Here is a 15,899-nt window from a genome sequence, read left to right on the forward strand (position 1 = left end):
TATATATATATATTATGCATGTATTGTACATTTTAACCAAGAAGACGTAGATTTATTTTAACTATTGATATCAACTGTTATATAGTTAGACAATGTATAAGTATATTTTTATTTTTCATCGATTTATTTTTCTATTATAGTTTTCGAGAAATTTTAATGCAGTTTTCGAAATGGGACCCTGTATACAGCCTGTATACACCCTGTCTCGATTGTACAGTCCCATTCGTCCCGAGCAAGTAGAGTGGACTAAACTAAGTCGAAAAGTTTTGTACTATTTTGCAATGCTTGCAATAATTAACGAGATATTAATGTTTAAAGATAGATGAGCGGAGCGCTTGCCCCACTTCCCGCGCACCAAGTTATCGATAGCGGATATTCGGCGCTTTAAAAATAATATCTCGATTATGAAAATTGGGAAATGATCAAGAACTGTTGGAAAAAACTCAGTTTAAAAACTCAGTTTCGTTCTGAAGCGTTCACATGTACGAGTACATACAAAAAAATGTTACGTAAATATTACTTGTTTCAAGTAAATAATAAGAATATTTTAAAATTATATTATCAAAAAAATATTCTTTGTAATGATATAACCATTACAAAGTTACTCAAAAGAAGAAGAATAAAAATTACGTTCTCTTTTATTTACGTTCTCGTTTCAATATCGTTGGGCGATAAACGTATGAGCAGGAATAATAGTGGACCGAGTCGTAAGTAATAATAAGATTATGATTTCAGAAATTCTTTCTCTCACACACGCACGCACGCACGCACGCACGCACGCATATAAACACTTTTTAAAATCACACTCTTGTGATAATTTTCAGATCGGTCCCTTTTTTCTCCCGCCACGCTTAACGGGAGAGATATACGTCGACTTTTTAGAAAATGAGTTGCTCGCCTTTCTCGAAGACGTTCCTCTTCGCGAAAGGGAAGAACTCATTTTCCAACATGACGGGGCTTCTGCACATTTTTCGCTGTGAGTACGTAATGTATTAGACACGCGCTATCCGGACAGGTGGATGGGTCGAGGTGACTCAATCATTTGGCTGGTGCGGTTGCCGGATCTAATGTGCTCGACTATTTCGTTTGGGGTCACATCAAAGATATAGTCGAGCATATTCGTCATGGTACTGAAACTGAGAGGCAAGAAGCAATTCTCGCAGCTTTTAATATCGTTACACCAGAAATGGCGCACCACCCGACGCGTAACATTACTCGAAGAACCGAAATCTGTATATCATTACAAAAAATGAAAATTTTCTTGATAATATAATTTTAAAATATTCTTATTATTTACTTAAAACAAGTAATATTAACGTAACATTTTTTTGTATGTACATGTGCCCGCTTCAGAACAAACTAAACTAAATTTTTTCCAACAGTTTTTGATTATTTCCCAATTTTCGTAATCGAGATATTATTTTTAAAGCGCCGAATATCCGCCATCAATAGCTAAGCGCGCAGGAAGTGGGGTAAGCGCTCCGCTCACCGCTGCGAGCCTCTAAGCTCGAACAGCGCGGCGCGCCTGCTAGGCCATCCCCGCTTCTCGCGGCTCGCGCGTGGTGCACTTGGTGGGCCTTCGGCAATAGTATCGGGCGGACGCGCGTATTCGGCTATCTTTAAGTATTAATATCTCGTTAATTATTGCGAGCATTGCAAAATAGTACAGGACTTTTCTATTTAGTTCTGTTCTACCTGCTCGGGACAAGTGGGGCCGTACAATCCAGACACCCTGTATAAATCGACATATTGGTAATGTACGAGTAAGTACTATAAGTATCTACCTCTTTTTATTAGACAGAGCAAAAAGAGTTACATTATGTATTGTATGTGCAATGTCGTATTCATTTATTGATATGTATGATTAATATGTTATTGTAATCTAAAATGGCATTGGACGCAAGAAAAAAGTGCTACTACGGCTTCGTATCAATATTAGTATTAGTTAAAAATCTGTACTTTATGTATATTACAGATTTTTAGTACTAATAGTATATATTGGAACGTGGCCTATATTGCATGTGTATATAATACAATTGTATTTCTAAGGCCTGATTTCACAAAAATAAGATTAACTTCAATTTCGGTTAATTTTTTCTCAATTCTAAAATGAGAAAATTTTCCAAAATAAAATAAATCTTTTATTTGTGAAAGGCTAATACATGTTTTTGTCCCTGAGCTAAGATGGTAATGTAAGAAACGGAATAAAAATGTCGATAATTAACCGATCGAATTTCCTGCATGATCATATTAACTCAGAGGATGTAAGCATCTTATACATTGGAAATGAAAACCTGTATCGACCTTGATTAAGTTCAGCCATCGCTCCAGCATCCCCTTAATAATCAGTAATTTTTAATGTAATATTTAATCAGATGCAAAGAACATAATTTTTTATCGCATTAAAAATGTCGGGTTTTGTAAAAAAGAGCATTTGCGAAAAGCATTATTTTTCTGTTTTAATCTCAAAAAATCTTCTGCTGAAAGTCATTGTTTGCTAGTGGAGGCTAATGGGAAGCATGCTCTATCTGAAACAACTTGTAGAGATTGGTTTAGAAGATTAAAAAACAACGATTTTGACGTAAATGGCAAAAAGCTGGTAAGTCGATAAAGTTTAAAAATGGAGAATTTGAAGGCATTATTTTAAGAAGATTTTTGTTAGACACTCAAAGAGGCGCTATCGACGTCATTTATTCAATTTAAATCAAAGAAAAACGCCCGCAATATGCCAAAAGACATGACAAAGTTATTCTTTTTCATGATAACGCTAGATCACATGTTTCATAATCAGTAAAGGAAATCTTGGAAGCACTTGGATGGGATGTCTTACCTCACCTGTCCTATTCACTAGACGGTGCTCTTTCCACAAATAAAAAATTGTTTATCATTTGTTTTTGTCGATGCATGGTTTTTTTGAGCAGCACTACACTAACAACTTTAGTTATTTCGAAAATATTAAAAAATGACTCGATGATTGGATTGCCTCGAAAAAACTTGATTTTTTCTACCGCGGAATCTATTTGTTACCCGAAAAGGAAAGGTTGTAGCTTTCGATAGACAATATTGTACAATAAAATATCAGGTATCTTTTTAATGAAATAAACATGAGTTTTTGTAGCAAAAGCAGTGAGAATTAATTCAAGCATTTATTATTAAGCATTAAATTATACCTTTATACTAAAAAGATTGTTGAATTTATTGCTGTTTTTAAGCCTGCTGTGGCCATGTACCCCGCTCCCCTTTCTTTTTTTGAGGTTGGGTAATAAGAATTACATGATTTTTCCTGGATCGGGGGGCGCAGCGCTATCGGCAGGGGAAGCGACACATCCTCACCCGGAATATAGCGCCGAATGGCATTTCGGGACTTTCCGAGACTTCGGAGATTCCACTCTGGCTTCCCCTTCTCCGGGCCCCCTCCAGCCGCGGATCTCCCATTTGACCCACGATATTTCCAGATACGTGTCCTCTCTAATTTTTTTCGCTTCCAGCCTCATTTCATTTTTGCGCGTAAGGGATTCTTTATGAAGCTCTTTCTGAATGATCGCTTCGTTCAGCCGTGAAATCTCCCTGTCTTTGAGATCTACATCGGCATGTGCACTCGGCGGTTGGTCGCCCAGGGCTCTTTTCCTGAGAATTCCGCAGACGGTAGTCAGCTTAGTGATCGCCGCCCACAAATGATTCATTATGTCTCCTCTAATGTTTTTAGATCTGTCAATCGACTTAATGATGCTGTCAATGACAGTAATCGCCACTGACGTGATTGCCATGGTCGGCTGATGTTCCAGGTCGATCGAGAGATTCTCAGCCTTAGCTAGCCTCCGCGTATTGCGCTTTGAGGTGGGAGCCTTATTTGGGCGATAAATATGATGTCTTCAACCAGGCGTTTGCCACCAATCTTGTTTGCTCTTTCTCTTCAAGAGCTTCTCCGCCGTGAATTGTCCCTCGTGAGAGGGGTTCAGCCAGACTCCCCGGTCTTCTCTTCTTTAGAGCATCCTCCTGAGATGTCCCTTTGGTTTGTAAACCCCCCAAGGGGTTTTCCTTCCGGGTTTACAGTTTCTGTCTGGGTTTTACGGTTTTTCCTTACTGTTTGTGCACCCTCCTAATGAGGGAAGGTGCATGGGTGGCATGTGTCAGTCCGCACCACTAGGAGCATCCGCGTCCGGGTGGAGAGCAGTCTCCCCCTAACGGGCCGGATCGCTGAGCATTTGAAGTTAGGGTTGCCTTCCACTACCAGCACATTAAGGGTGTCCCTACCGGATATTATCATTATTTCGAAATCATCGTATATATGGGTAATTCTTTTACAAACCGAACGGATTTTGATGAAAATTAATCGGCACCTCTTCGATTTGACTGAAACTTTTTTTACGGATTCTATGTCGAAAAAAAAGAGATACGTGTCCGAGGAATTTTTTTTTATTTGCATATTTTCGATAATACAAGTGATCGAACATTTGAGAATGGCAAGTTTTTTGGCTTGGAGACTCATTTTCATAAATCCATAGGTCCGAATCTTTAAGAGCTACAAAATTTTCACCAATTGCACTTTTGTAGCTGAAGGACTGAACTGTAAGAAAAAAATTTTTTTTACAAAAAATACTAACAAATTTATATTGTTATTAACAATTTAATTGTTTAAATCGATTTTTAACAAACGCCCCCAAAACGAATCAAGTTTTTAGTATTTTTATCGCATTCTCCGTCAAATTTTACGTCAAAAACATGTTTTCAAAATATGGTACCTTTTCAATTATTATTGTTAAAATATTAATTTATATAGCGCGTAACGGCCAAAAAAACGGTTTTTTGCTAATAAAACGAAATCTGTAACTCGTATCAAAAAAAGTTAAATGTAAAAGTTGTAGATAATTGACAGATCTACAACTTTTCTCGAAAATTTTTTTTGACATAACCTCAAAATTTTAAATTAAATTGCAAAAAATGTTAAAAATCAGCTTTGTAACAATTATTTCTTGACAATTTGCATAAAAAAAAGTTTATGGGTAATTAATTTCGAATCGAATCTCCTGACATGTTAGAAAACCAATCTTGATTGAAAAAAAATTATTATCAAGCTTTGAAAAAAAAATCTATCCAGTGCGTCATGTAATATCGCCCTGTTGGTTGTATTAGCCACCACTGCCATGAAAGACTTTGATAAATAATAATAGATCACTATGGATTACGGATCTCACTTTAGGCGGACTTCCCCGCGAAATTTTAAAAATATGCAAAAATTAAAAAACCAATATTAAACCAAAAAACCATTGGAGAAATAATTATGAATGCTAAGAAACGAAGTTCCAAAAAATACATAATTTCAAAATATAAAATAAATCCCACATGTCAAAGTTACGCACTGGATGGATTTTTTTTTCAACGCTTCATAATAATTTTTTTTCAATCAAGATTGGTTTTCTAACATGTCAGGAGATTCGATTCGAAATTAATTACCCATAAACTTTTTGTATGCAAATTGTCAAGAAATAATTTGTTACAAAGCTGATTTTTAACATTTTTTGCAATTTAATTTAAAATTTTGAGGTTATGTCAAAAAAAATTTTCGAGAAAAGTTGTAGATCTGTCAATTATCTACAACTTTTACATTTAACTTTTTTTGATACGAGTTACAGATTTCGTTTTATTAGCAAAAAACCGTTTTTTTGGCCGTTACGCGCTATATAAATTAATATTTTAACAATAATAATTGAAAAGGTACCATATTTTGAAAACATGTTTTTGACGTAAAATTTGACGGAGAATGCGATAAAAATACTAAAAACTTGATTCGTTTTGGGGGCGTTTGTTAAAAATCGATTTAAACAATTAAATTGTTAATAACAATATAAATTTGTTAGTATTTTTTGTAAAAAAAATTTTTTTCTTACAGTTCAGTCCTTCAGCTACAAAAGTGCAATTGGTGAAAATTTTGTAGCTCTTAAAGATTCGGACCTATGGATTTATGAAAATGAGTCTCCAAGCCAAAAAACTTGCCATTCTCAAATGTTCGATCACTTGTATTATCGAAAATATGCAAATAAAAAAAAATTCCTCGGACACGTATCTTTTTTTTTTCGACATAGAATCCGTAAAAAAAGTTTCAGTCAAATCGAAGAGGTGTCGATCAGACAGGTGTTCGATTTGTAAAAGAATTACCCATATGTATCTTGACCTACAATTTCTTTATCATTAATTATTTGACTCAGGAATATTATTTTGTACTGCTTAAAGTAAATTGTGCACTTTTTTAGTGCATTGTTTTGAATTATTAATATTTATAAGATCCGGCGTCGGTCGACATTGTCGTCGTCGGTGGGCGTCGTCGTGGTTGGTCGGCGTCGTCATCATCTGTCGGCGTCGTCGACGTCGGTCGGCATCGGTTGGCGTCGACGTTGCCGGATGACGTCGAATAAGTTAGGACGATAACGATTATGTTAGTATATTATATAATTTTAAATATTAGATTGTGTTTGTATGTTAATATTCACTTACAATGCACAATTTTTTAATAATATTATATGTAGGCATTTGTGAAGACTCCTTGAATGACAAACTGGCTTTGCGTGTGCGTGTATGTGTGAGTTTGAAACTTAGAAAATAAAATGCAAATGATTTTTTCGGGTTAAGAGATCTCGAGATCTCAGGATTGAATGTATCGATTTTAATCGCAATTGAAAGCTCGTATTTCAAATATATAGTAAAACTATTATTATATTTTTTATTATGGTTTTAGTTTCTGAAATATTTGAACCGAAACAAATTTTAACGAAAGAATTCTGGATAAGCTTGGATAAACGCCGCAACGTTTGTTTATGTGTGATATTCACGTCAATTTCTTATGTATTTAGCGTCGCGCTGCTACCGCATTGATAGTACAGTCCTGTTTTCTGTGAAGGGATGCTAAGCGGACTGTACTTCCATGTAGTGCATTCTGGATAGTGCTGAAATAGTCCGCAATCTTTATATACAATAAAAATCGTACTCACGTTTCTGACTAAAATAATTTTTTTCATTTATTATCCGTATATGTAAATAATATCTTTTTTTTTTACTATATTTAAGCAATTCAAGCAATATTCTCATCACTTCTCGGACAAACCATAGTTATTTTCTATTTTCTGAGAACCCAAACAATGATATTTAAAGTCTATTTATGTGTATTTTGAAGACGAAATTGTTTAAATTGTTTAAATTGTTTAAATAACACAAGAAATAATTATTTACAAAGATCCTCGACCGAATATGGCATTGTCCACTCATTTATGTATTTATTTATTTATTTAATATTTTATCAGTCAATTTTTACTTGATAAAATTAGTTAGTAAAATTATTGTTTTAAATGACTAATTAAAAATTACATTATTTTTATCCCAAATTACATTCCTTTTATTTTAAATTTCAAAAAATTAATAACACAATAATTATATGAAATGTCCCAAAATTAATGATAAATATTTTAAAGACGAATTCATGGAGACTATGTATATGATGATAGTTTTCAAATGGGAATAGATCAAATTATAAATGACGGGGCTGGAATTTTGCGCTATCAGGAATGACAAGATTGTCAGTGTCATTGTGGAATACACTGATTATCATGATTCCAATCCTGATTCCACCATAGTCAATGTAAAAGTGTTTCTCTTCGAAGGTGTCTTCATGTCTTTATCAATAACAAAATTCAACATTTTCACACGGACTATCTTGCCGTTCCTGAGTGCGCGAAATTTTAACTCCATTGTTCATAATTTTTGAACTCCTCTGATTTAAAAACTATTATAACCCCGACATTAGACTTTATGTCTTAAAATGTTATAAAAAATCTGTCTATAAAATACAATATTTATTATCAGTTTTGGGATATCTCGTATTATCAATAACTAACTACTTTTGTACAGGTTCTTGAAAGAGATATCGAAAAATTTGCTCAGGCACGTTTTCACGGTCCTATTGCTGGAACAGTTTTGTTCCGATGGTTGGACAGTCAAGTGGGCAATGATCTTGATACAATTATCCATACAAATTTACATCACATTCACAAACAGAAATTACAGTCGCTAAACTACACTGAGCATCATTGGAAAATATACGTTACTGATATTTTAGAAACTGGCAAAGGTCGGTAGCTGTAAAATTTTACAATTAATTCTAATAATCCTTAGTTGTACAATTTTTTTAATAATGCATATCATATGTACATTATTGAAATCATCCATAAAATTATAATTATTTTTAAAATGTTTACGTTTAGATAAAAACAACTGCAATATACTCCAAAATGTATTCGATCCTAATAATTCTGACATTGGAAAATCTATCGGAGATGTCGATGTACGTTTAGGCAAAATAAAAGTTGCTATTGACTCACAGGAAAGATGTAAAACTTTTTATAGAGATTCAGAACTATCTTTATTACCAACGAATCTACTTGGTCCACATCGTCACTTATACTTAGTTATTTTCCATCCTGTGCATGAGGATTCGTTTCTGGCCTGTACAAAAATAAATCATCGTAAGCCAACATATACCAAGTAAGAATGATATCATTAGCCTTATTAAATACGATAAAAATGAAATTTATAAATTATTATGAATTATGAAATATTTCATAAAATTTAAAAATTACGAAATTAAACGACTTTAAACATAAACCAATTGCTTTCTATAAGGAGCACGTAAGCCTACACAGGATCTTAATGTAAATACATTTGTTATGAAATATCTCTTTAATAATAAAACATAATACACATGAATCATAGACAGTTTGACCTTTTATTAGGTCATCTTCAGTAACTTTACAAAGTCAATTAAATTATTTAAATTAATGTCTATTGTGGCATGTCATTAAAACTAAAAAATTCACACTTCCATCGCATAAATCGCTGATATAGCGCGTGCACGGGATTAAATATTAGATATGCATTTTGATTCATAAATTTGTTTAACAAATAATTATTTATTTTGGTAAATAGAAGTAAAGTTACCCCAAAAAACTATGATTTTTTTTCATATATTGAGCACAACAAATAAAAAGACATGTATACTGTTTTAAGAGAGGGCTTGTGATTTTTGTGGGAAAAATTTTATTTCACAAACGAATAAGACAGTTTTACTTTTGAATGCGGCGTTAAGGTTAGACAGAGATACTGATATATTTCTCTCTCTGTTATCAATTTTGTTAAAACTACAACAATGTATACAAAAGTCGGCTCAAATCATCGCAACTCTGAGGATATCTAGTACGGCATATACAAATTTCACTATTCGCAATATATCTCTTATATCAATGTCATCTTCTATATATATTATGAAACTTTATTTTACTATGTCTCCTAAACTAATGCCGCCCCTCCCTATTTAATTCTTGCGGAAAATCGTTCAGGACATTTTCCCCTACACATATCTAAAGGACACTCAAATCGGTGAGGTGTATAACCTAAAGTAGTATACATTTACCAAATAAAAAATAAAACTGTCTTATTCGTTTTTAAATAAAATTTTTTTTTACAAAAACCACACTTCTTAAAATATATCTCTTATATTATTAGTTTTGTTCATCACTGAAAAAAATCGCGGTTTTTGAGGAAGCTCCACTTCTGAATATTTACTTTTACCATGGTATTTTACCCCTTCGGTCGTTACATCTTGAGTCTTTTGGGCTTTCAAATTTATCGAACGTCTTATCATCACCGTGCTAATGGACGTCTAATATATAATATATTCGTATTATAACGATATTTATTACATCGATAAGGTCAGGTATCAAGAGACACAGTAGTGTGACCTGTTCTTGCGCCAAGTGTAGCGCGAAATCGCCCCGTATCTTTACGCGAGTCAGCGAATTGCGAGCACTTGAGAGTATTGGATCTCTCAATAAATGAATTAATCATCTTCTGACTAGTCTCAATCAACAACATGGGTTTAAATTATACAGGGTATTCCCAGGTTAAACCGCTAAACTTAAAATATGAATTTAGGACTTCAAAATAAACAAAAATTGTCCTCTGAAAATATTTTAATAAAAATATTATCTATATTATTTTGATTTTCTAATTTTTACGGAAAACTACAACATTCACATATATATTATGGTCACTCTTTACACACTTCGACTTGCAATGCATTTGCGAAATTTATTTATTATGTATTATATATTATAACTTACGTTGACTTTTGTAAGTAAAAATATCATAGGATTCGATGACGGTCGAGGCACGAGGACTGTTGAGAATAGAAATGGTACGCCGAGAAGCGGCGATCAAGGGAATGAGTAGAGGTATTAGTACGTGGAGAGTTGGCAGCAAAGGTCTATGACAGCAACAAACAGAAGAGTAGCAATTGCAATAGTATGCAGAGATGTGTTCTAAAACTCAACTTTGTTAACTTCAAGTATTTTTAACATTTGATGAATAACAAGAATAAAATGATATCCAGATTGACAGAGTCAAGTTTTGGAATGCATCCCAGAAAGGAAGCTGTATAGGTATAAATAGTATCTAGAACAAAGACTTAGGAGCGCCGATGGCAGCCGCGGTGGCCTTCGGAGAAACAGCGGCCGCGGCGGCCTAAGGAGGAACGGTGGCTGCGGCGGCCTGCGGAAGAGCGGTGAGGGCGATGGCGACTTGGCGAAGATTGGCGATGGCGGCGGCGGCTTGTAGAGGAACGGAGGTGGCTTGTGTGATGTACTGAAGTTGCACTTGATTGCCTCGTTTGCATGACTATGGAGATATTTCGGAGATATACCATAGATAATTCGCGTCGCAAGAGGCAAGTGCCATCTGTCGTTGAAAATATAAAATGGACAATATTTCCGAGGGCGATGATGATGATGTTAAAAAGTTTAATATTTCGGATCTCACATCGCGATATCTCTGTAAAGTATGTAGAAAGTAAAAACACTTTTATTATATAATTTAAATGTTATTGATTGAGATTACTCAGAAGTTATTGATTGAGATTACTCAGAAGATGGCCAATTCAGCTATTTATTCAGAGATCTGATAATTTCGAATTTTATATTTCATCATTTGATTCATGTGTCGAAAATGTCATTTTATAAATATGTATAGAGTAGGTTCATTTAGAATCCCTAGAAAAACAGATCTGACTATCAGCCCATGTTTTCAATTGGCTCAAGATCGCTTGCCCTCACTATGGTAGCACAAATCACGATGTAAGAAAATGGCACGCATATTGAAAAATTTGTAGACATGAAATAATGTAAAACATTCTTTATTGATGTATTTCATATTATAATCGTAAGGAAACGTTATAATTATAAAGAAATAATATAGTTATAAAGGAATACAATCTGTTTAATAAAAATTTAGAATTTTAATGAAAACATAGTCTCAAACAACGATACGCCAGTGTCAATTTGTTCCGCGCACATTTTCATAAAGGAAGCACTCCAGTGGGAAAGTAATAAAAAACGAAATATAAAATTATTATATTAAAAAAAATCATTACATAAATTATTATACAATTAATAAATAATATATATTAAAAAAAATGAAATGAAATCTTTACATTGCGCCAATTGCGAAAACATACTATATATTTTTTCTTATTTATACTTGCACTTTTACCAAATAACATCCAAGTGACAGTATCTTTACATTTTCATTCAAAGATTGTCATATTGCAATCTAAGTAATACAATACTTTTCTTTTCTAAAAAAGGAGATGTTAAGTCGATTATTCGCATCTCTCGAAGTTTATTGTTATCGCTTTTCCGCGATGCCGATTGGTTCTGTCGCTACATTTACTTCATGAGAGGCTGTCATCGCGCGTTTGACAATTATGTGTATCGAAGGTTAAGTATATAATTAATTAATAAAAGAGTTAATAGTGTACTGATAATATTATAAAATTATTACAAATTGTTGAATAAAGGAGGGACTGTAAAATTAGCCAAAATTGGCCCTGAATACAATAGATACCTTTAAAACCTATGCAGTTATTTAGAAAGTCCTTAGATTCATGGAAAAATATTTATTTATCTAGGAAAGCTTGGAAAACCTTCCAAAAATAATAAAATAAGTTATTTAAACGTTCTGCAAAGAAACTCATTTTGTTTCTAATAAACGATAGAGTTCAAAATTAATGGTTTATTTACATCTAACACAAATTCATGAAATACTATAAGAATACTAGAAAGATCTATATATAGAAGAAACTATATAGAGGAAAGCCTATTATGAGATAGGCGCCTAAGATGAGATAGTGGCGTTTCTGCTAAATAAACACTATCTATTGGTTCCATCATGAATTTATTGCTCTTGGATTGAAAACTATTTAGTAGAAAATTCATTATTAGATCACGCCTGTAGTTATTATAAAACAAGATTTTAGAATTTGGATGTTTTCAAGTTTCATTAAGATGAGACTTTCAACCTTGTTTATTAAAAATTGTTTAATAAAACAAATATTTGGCAATAAATTCTTCATGTAGTGAGTATAGAGTAAAGTCGTACTAATAGAAAATGGGATATGTTGAATTGTTTAATTATAGAAGTTAGATTTGATGAGATACCCAGGGTATTTGTAATATGAAATAACCCATACTGCTATGTTATAATGAAAATCATTGCTAAAGTATAAATATTAATATTGTACAATAATAAAAAAGACAATCGGAATGAATGTTGAGTGCCTATTTCTGCGATGCTTAATTCCAACTATCTAAAGACGAGTTCTCGGTATAATCTATCGCATGCTTATTTTTTGGGCACGCTGGCTGTTTGTTTGTATTTTAGAAACATTAAATAAAGTTTTTTAATTGCAATACTGATATATTTTGCGTTTTATAGAAAATAATTCTATATATTTATTTTTTATAGCAAAGAATTTGTTTTCGTCAATTGTTTGCTTTAAAAACACAAATTATCTGCTTTAAAACAAAAATTCTCTGCTCTTTAAAAGTAAATTTTCTACTGTAAAACAAAAATTATTGTATATAAAAAAAATTTGTGTTTTTATAAAGAACGTCCAACATATATTGTCTACCAAGGGTAGAAAAGAGATCGAGGCTGGTGTCACTTTTGATTAGCGATTTTAGAAAAAAATAGATGCCTGATTTTTAAATATTATATACGTTATAACATACCTCTATCCTTTAGCTATTAAAAAAAAATTACTCGTGAATTTATCATATAAGAAATCGAGCATAGACGTGATGGTCTTGAACATAAGGTACGCGATAAAATCATAGCGGCCTTTAATACCATTACGCCAGACATGGTGCACTGTACAACGCGGCAAATAGTTCGAAGAGCCAAACTCTGCTCACGAGCACGAGGAAGGCATTTTGAATAATTGTTGCATCAAACAATGAGAGTGGATTAGACCTACTGGGGAAACCACTTAAACAAAACGCGCCAAGCTATCTACCTCAAGGTGGTGTGAAACGAAGCGTTTCCTTAGTACTTAAAATATTTTCAGAAGAATGTGAGTAGCGTCTGTATTGCACATCTCATCGCATTCTGTAGTTTTATTTTTTATTACACCCAGAGAAAAGTTTCTTCGAAGAAATGTTTCTTTGCTATACGATTAAAGAAAACATTTCTTTGATTTAAACATAATTTTTTCAAATTAAAGAAATTTTTTCTTAACCGTATAGCAAAGAAACATTTCTTGGAATCAAAGAAACTTTTCTCTGGGTGTATAACACAAATATTTAGTAATTTTAATTACACTTAATTTTTCTTGCTTTACAAAATGATCTTGTAATTAATAATTAATCGTAAGTCTGTACATTGCAAATCCAATATTCTTTCAACAGACACTCTTACATTTTTTGTTTTTTTACAGCATTAAATGGAATTAAACGTATTAATTACGTTATTTTATATCACTGTTAGAAATGTTTTAATGAACTTTAAGTAACGTGTAACGGAAGCTTGTGGTCATGCAGTAATTAAAAAAAATTGAATAATATGTATAACTGGAAATTGAGTTACACTAGTCTTAAATGTAATGAACGTGTGCACTAGATTTAATAAACTATAAAAATTAATTTAAGTGTTAATGAAATGTAAGGGATCTGCGACTTAAAATATAATAAACGCATTAATGAAATGTAAGAAATGTATAACTGAAAAGTAATGAGGGAATGAAATCTACCTAACCAGGAAACCTAACCAGGAAAAGGACCCAACTGTTCCCCTTCGATTTTAATTTTATTCGATTTTAATAGTGTTATTCTCTAAACAAAATAAGCGTATTTTTTTTATATGTGCCCATACACACTTTTAAGAAATGAAACACTCCTTGGAAAAAATTGATTTTTCTCTTTTGTAGTGAATATTATTAGAAAAATCGGTGTTTCTCTTTCGAAGCGAATGTCGCTAGAACTGTAAAAAAAAACTTTTTTAATAATTTTTTATAATAAAAGTTATTTTTTATAAAAAAAGTAATTTTTTTATTATAGTTCTAAAGTATTTTCGAAATCTTTCTGAAGTACTTTTGAAATTTTCTATTTTTATTCTGAAAATTGTTTTTTATCTCTTATAATTCCAGCGACATTCGCTTCGAAAGAGAAACATTGATTTTTTTCTAAAGATGTTCTACCCCCTAAAAATATGTATGGGCACGTATAAAAAAATACGTGTCGTTTATTTTTTCTGGAGAATAACGTACTAAATACTCATTAAAATCGGAGAGGGACAGTTGGGTCCCTTTTCTTGTAAGTTACAGATTTTTTTAACGTAATGAATATGGGCATTAAATTTGATGGATAGTTTTATGGAAATAAACTAAAACACTCAATTTTCAATTAGTGTTTTTCAATACACTTAAGTTTTCAGTCACTACAAATTTAAACATCTCATTAACGTGTAATAAATAATTTTTTCAGTTACAGAACATTTAAATTTTATTCATCAGCGAACATTAAAGATTAATATAATTTAAGAATGTTTTTAACGGTGTACACAATTAAACTTGTTAAACGGCAAGAAACATGTAAAAAAGAATCTCAGTCAAATGCGTCGTTATACATGAAAAATAATATATCTGGATTCACAATGTAGCGGCTATCTACGCAAACTTATACTATAATTTCAAGTGTACATGCATTAACACGTCAAAAAATAAAACTCCGGCAAAATATAGCATAAAACGACGTGATAGCTCCGAAGTGTGTCTTGAAGCGTAATTAAATAGAAACATCGTATAATAAAGCAGCGGAAAGGTTTCGCCGACGATCAGCATATGCTTTGCGTAATGCTCTAATTAATTACATCACTTAACATACCTATAATTGTATTAAAACGTATTTAATCGTACTACATAACGTGATTTATAATGATAAGAAATGTGTAAGAAAAACTTCAACTAAAATAACATTTTTGGATAGTGTAGGCGCGATGCGGCGAAACACATAGGACCGCCATGCCAGGCTGTGCCAGGCGACGAGCGCTTCTTCTCGCTCCCTGCGCACTGCCACCGCTGCCGCTCGAATGTGGGCCGTTCTACGAATTCGCGCGGCGCTTAACCGTATATTGGTTTAGACATTTCCTTTTTTAATTCGAAAATTATAGCGAGATTTCAAAATGGTATAAGAATGTTTTGTTCCCTTTGATCTATTCTCCGCTCTCAATGTAGCCCCGACCCATCTTACGAAACCTGTATACAAGGTTTGAAAAGTTTGAGCCTTAACATAAAGATGGCATTACTCATCAAAATCATTAGTACTATAATTATATGCTTTGAAAGATACCTGTGAAAATTGTAGCCGTTGTGGACGCTCAGTTGTTATTTGACACTCAATTGTGCCAGTCGATGTTAGTGTTTTTTTTAAAATGGAAAAATCGCATATTGACAATTGCCATAACAAAAATTTGCGAATTGCGGTTGGAATTAATTAACTACTCACCGTATTATATATATATATATA

The 15,899-nt window shown here is 32.7% G+C and overlaps 1 protein-coding gene across 1 annotated transcript in view; it reads left to right on the forward strand.

Annotated features, from left to right (window-relative positions):
- Positions 1-15,899, forward strand: part of LOC108750944 — a 297,617-nt gene that overhangs the window by 110,607 nt on the left and 171,111 nt on the right. The window contains exons 4-5 of the mRNA XM_018490822.1: positions 7,900-8,119; positions 8,253-8,532. Coding sequence (XP_018346324.1) covers positions 7,900-8,119; positions 8,253-8,532 — 500 coding nt within the window. The remainder of the gene's footprint in view (positions 1-7,899; positions 8,120-8,252; positions 8,533-15,899) is intronic.

The sequence above is a fragment of the Trachymyrmex septentrionalis genome, unplaced genomic scaffold (assembly GCF_001594115.1).
Source record: "Trachymyrmex septentrionalis isolate Tsep2-gDNA-1 unplaced genomic scaffold, Tsep1.0 scaffold39, whole genome shotgun sequence".
Taxonomy (NCBI): Eukaryota; Metazoa; Arthropoda; class Insecta; order Hymenoptera; family Formicidae; genus Trachymyrmex; species Trachymyrmex septentrionalis.